General features: G+C 43.1%; 2 protein-coding genes across 8 annotated transcripts in view; one reads left to right on the top strand and one right to left on the bottom strand.

Annotated features, from left to right (window-relative positions):
* Positions 1-2,464, bottom strand: part of zc3h7bb (zinc finger CCCH-type containing 7Bb) — a 52,278-nt gene extending 49,814 nt beyond the window's left edge. Inside the window, exon 1 of one of the 4 annotated variants that reach the window (XM_069908117.1) lies at positions 2,115-2,464. The gene's annotated coding sequence lies outside the window, so the exon portion shown is untranslated. The remainder of the gene's footprint in view (positions 1-2,114) is intronic. The other 3 variants (XM_069908115.1, XM_069908114.1, XM_069908113.1) reach the window with 3 other exon arrangements.
* A 939-nt stretch (positions 2,465-3,403) lies between these two features.
* The window catches only part of rangap1b (Ran GTPase activating protein 1b), a 45,696-nt gene continuing 33,963 nt past the window's right edge, over positions 3,404-15,136 (top strand). The window contains exons 1-2 of one of the 4 annotated variants that reach the window (XM_069909133.1): positions 3,404-3,490; positions 9,272-9,393. In XM_069909133.1, coding sequence (XP_069765234.1) covers positions 9,282-9,393 — 112 coding nt within the window. In that variant the 5' untranslated portion in view covers positions 3,404-3,490; positions 9,272-9,281. Of the gene's footprint in view, positions 3,547-4,597; positions 4,703-8,194; positions 8,358-9,271; positions 9,394-15,136 lie in introns of those variants that run through there. The other 3 variants (XM_069909132.1, XM_069909134.1, XM_069909130.1) reach the window with 3 other exon arrangements.

Below are 15,136 nucleotides of genomic sequence, written 5' to 3'. Positions count from 1 at the left end.
ATAATGTCTGCAAACTTTCATGTAAATCTGGGTAAATGTCAAGTGGTACACTTTGACAGGAAAATTAATTGTTGTGAAAATGGTGAGATTGTGGAGTCCTGAGATAAAGGGGATTGTGGTTTCCAAACACCTTATTTCCAAGTATGCAGATACAGTAAGTCCAAGTTCAAGCTTATTATCATCAGATTGTACACGTACAACTGGATGCAGCAGCATTCTTCAGTCCTCGGTGCACAAGCACAAATAGACGTAGCAGATGTATGGACCAATGATACATATGCAGTACATATATACAGCAGAGGTCGACAGCATCGAGTCCACGCTGCTGAAGATCCAGCTGCGCTGGATGGGTCACGTCTCCAGAATGGAGGACCATCGCCTTCCCAAGATCGTGTTATATGGCGAGCTCTCCACTGGCCACCGTGACAGAGGTGCACCAAAGAAAAGGTACAAGGACTGCCTAAAGAAATCTCTTGGTGCCTGCCACATTGACCACCGCCAGTGGGCTGATAACGCCTCAAACCGTGCATCTTGGCGCCTCACAGTTTGGCGGGCAGCAACCTCCTTTGAAGAAGACCGCAGAGCCCACCTCACTGACAAAAGGCAAAGGAGGAAAAACCCAACACCCAACCCCAACCAACCAATTTTCTCCTGCAGCCGCTGCAACCGTGTCTGCCTGTCCCGCATCGGACTTGTCAGCCACAAACGAGCCTGCAGCTGATGTGGACTTTTACCCCCTCCATAAATCTTTGTCCGCGAAGCCAAGCCAAAGATACAGTAGTACATTTTTTATTTCTTTGGCTTGGCTTCGCAGATGAAGATTTATGGAGGGGGTAAATGTCCACATCAGCTGCAGGCTCGTTTGTGGCTGACAAGTCCGATGTGGGACAGGCAGACACGGTTGCAGCGGCTGCAGGGGAACATATGTAAAAATAAATAGCAGTCTTGGGAACTGCTCTGGGAAATCCAGCTGCGTGAGGGATTATCGTTAACGAGGATGGACATTCATCTCGCATTGTGCTGCGTCGTGACGGGCGCCCGCTGTTGTCAGGAGGTATGAATCTTTTAATTTTATTCGCCTACATGAGGCAGTACGCAAGCGCTGACATTACGAGGCTTCCCCTACTTGGCCATTTGCTTTTTCACATCGCAGGTGGTCTGGGAAAATTACCCGAGTCTGTGGCCCTACCTTGAAGTTCCTGGGCCGACCTTTTCACACCGCAAGTTCACGGGAAAATTTCTTGAGAATCTTCATTTTACACTGCAGTGTGAGAAGGCCTACTGCTACCATCTGGTACAGGAGCCTAAAGGCGGGCACTGAGCCCCACGAGGACAGCTTCTTCCCCACTGCCATCAGATTCAATCACAGACACTCGGGGTGGTAAAACACAGGATTCTACTGACAACGTGGTTAAGTGAAAAATCACACAAATGCTGGAGAAACTCAGCAGGTCAAACTTATGTAGCAAAGATAAAAATACGACACCAACTTTTCGGGGGAAACTAAAAGAGGTCCAAACAAAAGGGGGAAGGAGAGGGAGGGAGGATGGGAGAAGGAGAGAGAGAGAGAGAAAGGAAGTAGGAAATGGAATAACTAGTTAAGAGGGAGGGGAAGGCAAGCTGATAAGTGAACTCAATGTTCACGCCCTGGAGTTGGAGGGTGTTCTTCCTCCAATCTGCGGGTGGTCAGGGAGGGGTAGCATGAAAGGCCTTGAGCTTGAGAGGGTGACTCAGAATTGGGGAGGTCGCTTTTAATCTCCTAATCTCTCCGATGTACAGAAGGCCACAGGTACCGGTTGCAGTAAAGGTGGAGGTGAAGCGCTGACCTCGGACCGTGGTGAGGGAGGAGGTGTGGACTAACTTATTTATTTTGGTAAGGTGGTTTTATATAAAAGGTGAACCTGCCGCAAAACAAAAGATTTCATGGCAATAAAAACCCTGATTCTGGACCTCAATATCATGGAAATCATTCACAATTAAAAGTCAAGGCTGGACAGTTCACAAAGGTGTAAAATAGTGAAAGGAGGAAAGTTCATCTTAAATTATGACCCCAAAAGAAACCTCAATGAGGCAAATGAAACACTTTATGGATTAATTAAACTGGAATTACTCACAATGTGGCCAAGCAGGCGAGGCCTACAACCCCACTTGCAGCCTGGGTGTTGCGCAGCCCTTGACCCCGGACTCTGAGCACCTCCCCGGCTCCACTGAGCCCGGAGATGGGAGCACATGGACGACAGGAGGGGCTCACGGGGTAACGGGTGGAGATCCTGGCGGGGCACAGCGCACTGGATGCCCGCGCCGAGGTGGTGTCCACGGCCCCGCTTCCCCGGCGACGGGGTCCGTCCGCCCCCGCCGCTCCGCCTCGTACGCGGTCCCGGCCGCTGGGTTCCGGCCCCGCGTTCCGCCTCACCCCGGGGAGGGCAGCTCCCTCAACCGCGAGCAGATCTCTCACCCCCGACGGGAAAGCTCCCTCACCCCGAGGAGTAGATATTTCATCCCCGGGAGGCAGATCCTTCACCCCCCCCTCCCCCGGAGGACAGCTCCCTCACCCCGAGGAGCAGATGTCTCACCCCGAAGACAGATCCCTCACCCTCGGGAGGCAGCACCCTCACCCCGGAGGGCAGATCCATCACCCCCTGGAGGGAGCTCACGCCATCCCTCAAACAGGGGTGGGCAGATCCCGGGGAACAGATCCCTCACCCCCAGGACGGCGGCTCCCTCACCCAAGGGAAGGCAGATCCCTCACCCACGGGGGCAGATCCCTCACCCCCCCCCCTGGAAGGGAAGTTCCCTCACGCCAAGGAGCAGATGCCTCCAGATGTATTATTTCTCCGTCTGTGTGTGATGTCTGGTTGTGTGTCTGTGTGTTTTGCACCGAGGACCGGAGAACGACGTTTCGACGGGTTCTACTTGCCCAATCGTCTAATAAGCTTGACTTAAATCAGTGCCAGGCCTTTCAAAAGAAAAGTTGGGGCGAGAAGAGAAGTGCAGTTGCTGCAACTATGTTCGTAGTTTATTATCAGAGAAAAAACCTGACATCACGTCCAGCCCCAAACTAGATTACAATGAGGTAGGACTTCCACTTTCATCCCTACAAATGGAATAAAAGAGTGGATCAAGCTCTGTTTCGTCAAGTTTTAAGAATAAATTGGATACCTATATGGACGGGAGAGGTCTGGAGGGTATGGGACCAGGTCAATAGGCTTCGCGGAATAATGGCCAGCTCAGACTAGACGGGCCGAATGGACTGCTTTCGACTTGATGACAATAAAACTCCTTTGCAATGGCTTCCTCCGCCTGCAGGTGGCGCAGGGGAGACCCGTTGGCGCAGTGCCTTCCGGGAATTGATCACCCCGCCCATCGTCCCGACCTGATTCGAAGAGCCGGACTACAGCTCCCAGGATGCTTAGCTCTCCGCGCATGCGCGGCGAGGAGGACGCCGAGGGGATCCGCGACACCGGTTTGAAAGATCGTTGACCGCCATTAGGTGAGAGAGGAGAATAAGGCGCGTGGAGCAGGTTCTTCAGACTCGGGCGGCCTGGGGTAAGCGGCCCCCCCTCTCATTCCGCCCGATGAGGGTTCATGGCGATGCAGGGTCGATGTAGGGACCGTTTAACGGGGTCGGGGCCGGTAATGGGCTGCTGAGGAAGCGCGGGGTGGAGGCTGGGCAAGGACATCGCTCGGTTTGAGGGGATCATGGGGGGGTTGGGGTTAACGCCTGGGCCCCTACCCCCAGCCCGGGGCCCCTACCCCCAGCCCGGGGCCCCTACCCCCAGCCCGGGGCCCCTACCCCCAGCCCGGGGCCCCTACCCCCAGCCCGGGGCCCCTACCCCCAGCCCGGGGCCCCTACCCCCAGCCCGGGGCCCCTACCCCCACTCTGAGCATGGGCCCCCCATGTCATGCTGGCCCTCCATAAAACTACCACTAAAAAAACTCCCTACCTCTGTAACCCTCTATTTTTCTTTCAACTCTCTGTTCAAAAAAAAACTATCCCCTCCCTTCACTTTGTACTTGTGAGAAACAGAAGTACCTTCACAGAATTTACTTGTGACAAAAATTGAGAACAAAGAACATTTATTATACTATTACAACAATGCAAAGTTGGGGGCTTCCCCTTACCCTGGGAATACACACAGATACTGAGGCTGACCCAACTTTTATACATTTCATTTCAGTACAGAGATACCTTCCCCCTAACATTCTTCTGCCTCCTGGATTGGTTTAGCATTAGGTTATTCTGCCCACGTGGATTCTAACTTCTTATCAGTTTATGTGCCTTCGCTTGACTCCTCACATTCCAGTATCCCTTACATACTCATGTCCTCTGGTTTTGCTCTGGGGTAAAAGCCACTGGCCGCCCACCTTATCTATGCCTCTCATAAGCCCCTTTCACACTCCCAGTAAATCACCCATTCAGTTTCCTGGGATAGGAATGGGGGTTTGGCCTTTCACACTAGACCACTCCTAACTGAGACATTGAATGCTTTCACACTTGCAAGGGTTTATCCCTGGGCATTTGGTCTGTTCTACCTTTAATAGGAAGTGACTACAGTGCAGTTGCCCATTTCACACTTGTCTTATCTCAACGCCAGCGTCTTCAAGTCCAGAAATCACCTGCGTGAGATGATGTCATCTGATGCCGGGGTTGAGCAGATTTTGCTTTCACAGGCCGATTGGCATTCGATTCTAGGGATCACTGGCAAGTGTGAAAAGTTATAATCTGGTAGACCTCCATTAAAGTTTTCTCTCATTCTTTGTAATTTAAAAAAAATTATATCTACAATGCTGTAACAGGGCAATTTGGCCCTATGAGTCTGTGCTGCCCAGTTTACACCCTGGAATGTTTTTTTTTTTGAAGGGTGGGAGGAAACTGGAACCCCTGGGGAAAACCCACGCAGATGCGAGGAGAACGTACAAAGCTCCAAAGAGAAAAGTCGCAGCTCTGCTGACCTTGCCTCATAGGACTTATTTTCCAATCCAGGTAGCATCCTGGTAAATCTTCTCTGTACTGTCTCCATAGCTTCCGCATCCTTCTTATAATGAGGTGACCAGAGCTGAACACAATCCTCGATGTGTGGTCTCACCAGAGATTTGTGGACTTGCAACGTGACCTCACGACTCTTTGACTCAATCCTAGAAGTAATGAAGCGCAGCATCCCCCAGGCCTTCTTATCTATCCTATCAACCTGTGCGGTTATCTTGAGGGATGTGTGGATTTGGACTCCAAGGCCCCTCTGTCCACACTCTTAAGTAACTGACCATTAACCCTGTACTCAGCCTTCTGTTTTGTCCTTCCCTAATGCATCATCGCACACTTATCAGGATTGAACTCAATCTGGAACTTCTCCAACCAACTGCTTCCTGCCTGTATCCTCTTGTAGCCTTCAACAACCATCCACAACTCCTCCAACCTTTGTTCATTTGCAAACCTACCGACCCATCCTTTTGCCTCTTCATTCAGGTCATTTATAAAAATCACAAAGAGCAGGGGTCCCAGAACAGACCCCTGTTCACTAGAGGTGAACAGTCATTGAACAGTCACTAGTCATTGACCTCCAGGCAGAATACTTTCCTTCCACTAATTTCTTCCTGCAAACCAATTTTTATCCACACAGCCAAGATTCCACTGATCCCATGGCTTGTATTTTTCTGAACAAGTTTCTCATGGGGGACCTTGTCATATGCCTTACTAAAATCCATGTAGACAACATCTACCACCCTACCTCATCAATTTCTTTTGTTATCTCCTCAAAAAATTCAATTAGGCTCGTAAGGCATGACCTTCCCTTCACAAAGCCATGCTGACTCTCCTTGAGTAGACTGGACTTCTCTAAATGCGCATAGATCCTATCCTTAAGAATCCTTTCCAGTAGTTTGCACACCACTGATGTAAGACTCACTGGACTAGAACTTCCAGGATTCTCTCTATTACCTTTTTTAAACAAGGGGACTACATTTCCCATTCTCCAATCCTCTGGCACCTTCCCTGTGACCAAAGAGGACTCAAAGATCATAGCTATTGCTCCAGCTATCTCTTCCCTCACTTCCCACATCAACCTGCGGTATATCGCGACTTCATTGTATTTAACATGTTTCCACCTCTAAAACAAAATTCATTTTGTTTCCTCTATTCCAGAAGATTTAGTGGGTTATTTTAAAAGATTGGGCCTATGATGGTGTTGTAGTCACCTCACTAGGTGTTATGTAATCTGCATTTTACAGATTTATTGTCAGAGTACATACATGACATCACATGCAACCCTGAGATATTTTTTCCTGTGGGCAAGGCAGAATTACCATTAATTGGTAGTGCAAAAAATCTGTATGCAGCAAACATGTATGCACTAGATGCAGATTTATTGTCAGTAGGTAGTATATATGACATCCAATACAACCCTGAGGTTCTTTTTCCTGTGGATGAGGCTGGTGCCTTCTGATTTGGAGGCAAGAGGTCTGTCAATTGAGTCCTCACTGACAATCAACAAGGATGTGCACTTAGCCCAATGCTCTACTTGCTATACACCCATGAATATGTGGAACAATTCAAATGTACAAATTTTCTGAAGACGATGCGGTCGTCGGCGGAATCATAAATGGCAATGAGGAGGCGTACAGGAGGGAGAAAGATCAGCTTGCTGAAGGGTGTCACAACAATAACTTTGCACTTTAAGTTGGCAAAACCAAGGAGATGATTGTGAACTTCATAAGGGGGAAAATCAGGAGAATGCAAACCAGTCCTCATTGAGAGGTCAGCAGTGGAAAGTATAAAGAAACTTAAGCCTGAAATGTTGGTTGTGTACCTTTATCTTTGATATATAAAGTACACTGTTTGACCTGCTGAGTTTCTCCAGCAACTTCACATTCTTGGGTGTCAACATCTCTGAAGATCAATCTAACTCGATGCAATCATGAAGAAGGCTTGCCAGTGGCTATATTTTGTGAGGAGATTTGATATGACATCAAAGACTTTTGCAAATTTCTACGATGTACAGTGGAGAGCATTCTGGCTGGTTGAATCACTAGGTCCTTTCAAATAGCCCAGGTACAGGGCTATTTGAAAGGGCTGAACCAGGCAAGCCCAGTCAAAATCTACCCGGATCCTAGACCTACCTTGGGAGGTGGTCAGGGAACTCAGTAAAACGTATCTGGGCGTCCTGCTCTGGTGATATGAAAGGGAACATGCTGACCCGGTTACTCTGGTGACATCAGCACTTGAGTGCGCGCGTCACAGGGAAACCCCTGGCTAGCTCAATGCAGGATGCTGTTGTGGTGTTGCCTCTTGTTCCGCTGTCACGAACAGAAATGGGGGCTGGGGGGGTGGGGGTTACTGCCGTGATGTGCCATTCCAGTCTGTGGCAACGGATCAATGCAGGAGCAATATCTTTCTTCCTTACCCATTATTCTGCACTCTGGCATTGAGCCGTCACCATGAACCATAGTCCCACCCCATTTGCGGTAGCGGCATGTTGCAGCCCCCCCCCCCCGCCCAGATTCCACCAGCGACACATCATTGGGGAGCTGGGGGGGGGGGGGGTGCAACTGATGACCAGGTGAAGGGAGGATGGGCCTTGAGGAGAACTTTACTTTAAACAGAAAGAACACCAGGAGCAGGGGATTCCCTGTGGCTGTGTGATGTATTATTCACTGCGTCATCGCAGGGCAGATTCCCCTTTAAATCACCAGGTTCGTGATTTAACGTCAGGCTGCTGTGTGGAAGGAGTGGGAGGCTAATCTCACCCAAGTCTTTGGAGGGCTACCTGGGTGCTGCAATTTGAAAGCTCCTACTGCCATCATCAGGAAGGATGTGCAGTAGCCTGAAGACAAACACCCAACGGTACAAAACCAGCTTCCCCTCCGCCATCAGATTTGTGAATGGACAATAACCACAGACACTGCCTCACTTTCTCTTATTATTGCATTAATTTATTTTTAAGTGTAATTTCTAGCAAACAAATTTTGCGACATGTTCTTAACATTAAATTCTTATTCTAACATTCAAGATTTTTTCATTGTACTGTTACATGAAATTGCATTTGGTCTTGTGTCTCAGTCAGAGTGAGTGGGAGCAGGGCAATATTACTGCTGCCTTTATCTCTCTGCCCTTCCTGACAGGGTCTCCAGAGGCCCAGAAGTCTGGGTTGCTACGTGTGAAATAGGCAAACGTGTAACAAAGACAATTGTTCGCCCCCAGAATTTTCATCCCCGAGTCAAAGACAGAAAGGTAGCAGCGTTCGTGTTTACAGCTGAAGACCAAAATGTGCCTCAACTCAGCAATGACCCTGAAATCTCTATTGTTGACAGAAAGCGATGAAATTGTAATTTGTCTTTTAGAAATTGCAAGGCTCTGTTTGTGAGTAAGTGCACTGATCTTTTAATTCTCAGCTGAATAGTTAGAGCCAATATTGGTTTGTAAAGGATTTGTACTAAATTTAGTTAATGTCTTTGTCTATCATGTTTTATACAGATATTTGCTTACAATTTGTTACAATGAAATGATGAATGTGGGCTCAATTTTTACACTTAAGGAAAATTTGGACTGGTACATGGATGGGATTGAGGTCCAAGAAGGAACAGATCAAAGTAAATGTCCAAAGAGACTTGAGACTCCATATGCACTGATTATTAACATGTCATGAACAAGGACATAAAATAATCAAAATACCGCATGAAAGGCTGGCCTTTGGTGGCCAAAGGACTGGAAATTGATCAAACTGTATATGCTGGAAACTGCTGAAGTTATGATGCCAGTCTTGGTCTCTGAACATCAAATGCTTCTTCTTCCACAGATGCTACCTGACCTGCTCATGCAAGAACTTTGCTACAGTTTAATTAGACCACTGTAATTCTGCATCCCAAACCTTGGAATGTATTTACTTGGATCAGAGGGAGCACAGCAAAAATGTTCTCGTGGAACCTGGGTTTCAAAAGTTAAATTAGAAGAATATAGTCAAGATAAAGGGGACTTAATAGTTTCCTCTGGTTGCACATATGTCTGGGGGGGGGGGGGGGGTCTTGTATGTTAGAGATCTAGATTATTGATCACAAAGATGAGAATTATTTCTTTCTAGAATTGCCACAAATATATACACTAATCATTATTGAACACTCGAGTGATTCTTGCCAACAGTCATTTCTTGTTATTGTAGTGGACTTGGGAGTTGTGTCTTGTGCCCTCTCTTCAAAGCGAATCAAACGGCACATTTTAATTTCATTGTGTGTAATTTTGTTTGTTTTAGAGCTCTATCTAAAATGACTGTTTATCAAACAGGTATTAGGAGATGGCTTCTGAGGATGTCTCTCAGCTGGCAGACTGTCTTGCAAAGGCTCGAGTGGGCGGAGGAGATCTGTCTTTCAAAGGCCGTGCCCTGAAGCTTGACACAGCTGAGGCTGGTAAGTGAAATTAAAGAATCCTTTGAGGAATGCCGAAGTAGGATGAAGATTTATTTGGATGCAAGTATGGAGAAAATTCGTCCTCATGAGGTAATATTGAAGATCAAACTGAACAGATCTATACTCTTATTATACAACAGTGGTTGATCTTAAACAGCATTCTGATGGACCTTTACAAGGGGACGTATTGTTGAGGATGGGTCTCCTGAGAGGAAAATCTGGGACAAGTCGATATAGTATTACAATAACAGATTATCTATTGAAAACTAAAAAGCGGAGCAAATTGCTTTTCGAAAGAATGTGTATCCTGGGAGTTCTCCGCCCTGGAGAACTGCAGGTGATGAATGCTTCAGAAAGTTTAAAACTGAGGTTTACAAGTGAGAATGAAAGTTTTGAGTCAAGAAAATTGAGTCCGGAGTCACGTGATGGAGTAGTGGCCGGACGGTGAACTCCAGCCCTCTCCAGAAAAGTCGGGAAAAACAAGAGAAAATACAAAGGCACAGAAATACAAGTTAAAGAAAAGTGAGTATAAAGGTGGAAAGAAGATGGAGACAAAAGAAGAAAAATCAAAATCAACGGTAAGAAGAGAGGAAGAGAAGACAACGGAGGAAAAAGGTGAAGGCCTTACCTGTCCGAAGAGGCCCGCTGTGGAGAGAGGAGCCCACTACCTCAGGTCGGTAGAAAAAGAACTACAACAATGGCTCACAGAGCCGAGTAAAAGTGCGCAACCGCGCATGAAAAAAAACACACCGACGGGAGGGGGGACCAGCTGGGGAGTCGATCTCCACAGCCGGCAACGACAGCTGCAGAACACCTGCAGCAAGAAGAGACCACAGAAGACAATAGAAACAAGAAAGAAGAGAAGGAAAGGGCAACAAAGAAACAACAGATGGCCAACCCAGAGGAAGAAGAGGAAGAATACAGTGAAATAGATAAAGGGAAAGGCAAGGTAGAGGATACACTTGCTCTTGTTAGAGGATACATGGAGTCATTTAAAGAATGGCAAACACAGGAATTCAATGATTTAAGAAGAAGAATAAACAACACAGAAAAGAAAATAAATAAAATGGATATGACCTTAACAGAAATGGGGAAAAAAATGGACAAGATGGAAGAACGGGCAATAGCAGCAGAAATGGAGGTAGAAGACTTAAAAAAGAAATTGGAGGAATCTAATAAAAAAACTAAAGAGACACAAGAATTACTAGGCCAAAAAATAGATATAATGGAAAATTATAACAGAAGAAATAACATAAAGATAGTGGGCCTTAAGGAAGATGAAGAAGGCAAGAATATGAGGGAGTTTATAAAAGAGTGGATCCCTAAGACCCTAGGATGTCCAGAACTACAACAAGAAATGGAAATAGAAAGGGCACATAGAGCATTGGCCTCTAAACCACAACCACAACAAAAACCAAGATCTATTGTAGTAAAATTCCTAAGATATACTACAAGAGAAAAGGTACTGGAGAAGACAATGGAAAAAGTAAGAGAGGGCAACAAACCACTGGAGTATAAAGGGCAAAAAATCTTCATTTATCCAGATATAAGTTTTGAACTCCTAAAGAAGAGAAAAGAGTTCAATACAGCAAAGGCGATTTTATGGAAGAAAGGGTATAAATTTACACTGAAGCATCCTGCGGTATTGAAAATATTTATTCCAGGACAACAAAACAGACTGTTCTCGGATCCAGAAGAAGCACGAAAATTTGCAGAACAATTACAAAAATAGACTGAGGGATGAAGACGGGTAATGAGAGTAAAAATGATCACGATTGATATGTATGTGGGTAAAGACAAAAATAGACTGAGGGATGAAGACGGGTAATGAGGGTAAAAATGACCACGATTGATATGTATGCGGGTAAAGAGGTATATGAGTGAATAGAGACAATGGGCATATGTGAAAGTATCTGTAATTAGAGGAAAACATAGATAGTATAGACAAGAATTAATAAGGGAAGGTAATGGAATAGAGAGAATAAGGAGGGAATTAAAAGAGTGACCTTTGTGACATATGAAAAGTGAAATCTTTTCTGGGGGGTGCTGGGTGGGGGAAAAGAGCGGTCACTGCAAAATCAGTTGACGCTTGCGAGTGGATTCGCAAATCCAAATGGAGAGGGGAGATGTGGTTGTCCGACAAGGGATAAAGGACAACTCAGGAGGGGAAGGGGAGATTGGGGATAAAGAAGATAGAAATAGGAGAATAAGGAAAATATTGGATGCTGTAGGAATGTTGTCTGGTAAAGAGTTGAAAATAAGAAAACAGAAATGGAAAAGGAGGAAAGGTAATGATGGAAAAACGGAAAGAGAAGATAAACAAAATATAAAATGGCTACGCTGAACTATATGACTTTAAATATTAATGGAATACATAACCAAATTAAAAGGAAGAAACTACTAAATTTACTGAAAAAGGAAAAAATAGATATAGCATTTGTCCAAGAAACACACTTAACTGAATTGGAGCACAAGAAATTAAAGAGAGATTGGGTAAGACATGTAACAGCAGCATCGTATAATTCAAAAGCAAGAGGAGTGGCTATATTAATTAGCAAAAATGTGCCATTTAAAATAGAAGAGGAAATAATAGATCCAGCAGGGAGATATGTTATGATAAAATGTCAGATATATTCGGAGCTTTGGAATCTACTTAATATATATTCACCTAACGAAGAAGATCAAAAGTTTATGCAAGATATCTTTTTGAAGGTAGCTAATACGCAAGGGAACATACTAATAGGAGGGGATTTCAATCTGCATTTGGATCCAAATATGGATAAAACGGGGGAAAAAAATTAACAGGAAGAACAAAGTAACCAAATTTATAATTAAATCAATGCAAGAAATGAAACTTGTAGACATATGGAGGAAACAAAACCCAAAAGAAAAGGAATACTCATACTACTCGACTAGACATAAAACATACTCAAGAATAGACCTATTTTTGTTATCAGCTAGTATGCAGGATAGAGTAAGAAAAACAGAATATAAAGCGAGAATGCTATCGGACCATTCACCCTTAATACTGACAGTAAAGCTAGAGGACATCCCTCCAAGAATGTATAGATGGAGATTAAACCCCATGCTACTTAAAAGACAGGATTTTAGAGAATTTATTGAAAAACAATTAAAAATGTACTTTGAAATAAATACGGAATCAGTGGAAGATAAGTTTATACTATGGGACGCAATGAAAGCATTCATTAGAGGACAAATAATAAGTTATGCAACCAAGATGAAGAAGGACTATAATCAGGAAACAGAGCAGTTGGAAAGGGAAATAGTAAACATAGAAAAAAAATTAGCAATAAAGGAAGATACAACCAAAAGAAGAGAATTGGCGGATAAAAAAATAAAATATGAAACATTACAAACATATAAGGTGGAGAAGAATATAATGAAGACAAAACAGAAATATTATGAACTAGGTGAAAAAACACACAAAATCTTAGCATGGCAGCTTAAGACAGAGCAAACTAAGAAAATAGTATTGGCAACAAGGAAAAAAGACAAACAAATTACATATAATCCAAAAGAAATTAAGGAAAACTTCAGAGAATTCTATGAACAATTATACCGAACTGAAAACGAAGGGAAAGAAGGGAAAATAGATGAATTTTTGACTAAAATTGAACTACCAAAACTACAAATAGAGGAACAAAATAAATTAACAGAACCATTTGGAACAGTAGAAATACAAGAGATAATAAAAAAATTACCAAATAATAAGACACCAGGAGAGGATGGACTCCCAATAGAATTCTACAAAACATTTAAAGATCTATTAATACCGCCCCTCCTGGATGTAATCAACCAGATTGATGAGACACAAAACTTACCAGATTCATGTAAAACAGCAATAATTACAGTGATACTAAAACAAGGGAAACATCCACTCTCACCAGCGTCATATAGACCAATATCTCTGCTAAACACAGATTATAAGATAATAGCTAAACTATTAGCAAACAGATTAGCAGAACAGGTACCGAAAATGGTAAATTTAGACCAAACTGGATTTATCAAAAAAAGACGCACAACAGACAATAATTGTAAATTTATTAACTTAATTCATGCAGTAGAAGGAAATAAAGCACCTGAAGTAGCAGTTGCTTTAGACGCAGAGAAGGCCTTCGACAGAGTAGAATGGAATTACTTGTTCAAAGTATTGCAAAAATTCAGTTTACCGGAGAAGTATATTAATTGGATTAAAGCATTATATAAGGGACCGTTAGCGAAAGTGACAGTAAATGGACATGTATCAAAGCAATTTAACTTAAGCAGGTCAACGCGGCAGGGATGCCCACTATCACCATTATTGTTTGCGCTAGCTATAGAACCACTAGCAGAATCGATAAGAATAGATAATAATATAAAAGGAATAAAAATAAAAGACAGGGAATATAAAATCAGTCTATTTGCAGATGATGTGATAGTGTACTTAACAGAACCAGAACTATCAATAAAAGAACTATATAAGAAATTGAAGGAATATGGAGAAGTGTCGGGATACAAGATAAACGTAAATAAAAGTGAAGCAATGCCTATGAATAACGCGGATTTCTCAAAATTTAAGAAGGAATCCCCATTCAGATGGCAAATGCAGGCAATAAGATACCTAGGTGTACAAATAAACAAAAATCTAGGCCAATTATATAAACTCAATTACAATCCACTAATGAAAAAATTACAGGACGATTTAGAGCATTGGAAAGAGCTAACACTGATAGGAAGGATAAACTGTATTAAAATGAACATTTTTCCAAGGATACTATACTTATTTCAGGCATTGCCAATACAACTGACAGAAAAATTCTTCAAAGAGTTAAAGAAAATAATAAGGAAATTTTTATGGAGAGGGGGGAAACCGAGGATAGCACTAGATAAATTAACAGAATGGTATAAACAAGGAGGCTTACAATTGCCAAACTTCAAAAATTATTATAGAGCCGCACAATTAAGGTACCTATCAGATTTTTATCAAACAAGGGAAAAACCAGACTGGACGAGATTAGAATTAGATAAAATAGGGGAAAAGATACCTGAACACATATTATATAAATGGGATGAAAAATTGGTACAACATAGAACTTCTCCAGTATTACACCATCTTCTCAATATATGGAAGAAGATTCATGTAGAAAGAAATAAAACAAATTATCAATTACCAAAACTAATATTGACGCAAAATAAGCTACTCCCTTTTACAATAGACAACCTTTCCTTTAGAAAATGGGACAAAAAAGGGATTAAAAGAATAGAAAATTGTTTTTCAGGAAGTAGATTCTTATCCTTTGAACAAGTGAGAGATAAGTACAATATAACTGGAGATACAGCACTGGCATATTACCAACTGAGATCCTACTTGAAAGATAAATTAGGAAGCAATTTGAGTTTACCAGAGGGAAGTAACCTTGAATATGTGATTACAGATAAAATGTTAATCAAAAGATTTATAACAAATATGTATATTAAACTGCAAGAAAAGGAGAATGAGGAAACAAATGGTAAAACTAAACAAAAATGGGAACAAGATTTAAATATAAAGATAAAAAAGGAAACATGGGAGAAATTATGTTCTGGAACGATGAGAAATACAATAAATACGAGGCTGCGTATGATACAATATAATTGGTTACACAGACTATACATTACACCGCAAAAGTTAAACAAATGGGACCCAACAGTATCTGATAGATGTTTTCGATGTAAAAAAGAAAGGGGAACAACAATTCATGCA

Source organism: Narcine bancroftii, chromosome 13 (genome assembly GCF_036971445.1).
Source record: "Narcine bancroftii isolate sNarBan1 chromosome 13, sNarBan1.hap1, whole genome shotgun sequence".
Taxonomy (NCBI): Eukaryota; Metazoa; Chordata; class Chondrichthyes; order Torpediniformes; family Narcinidae; genus Narcine; species Narcine bancroftii.
This window is presented reverse-complemented; position numbering and strand designations above follow the sequence as displayed.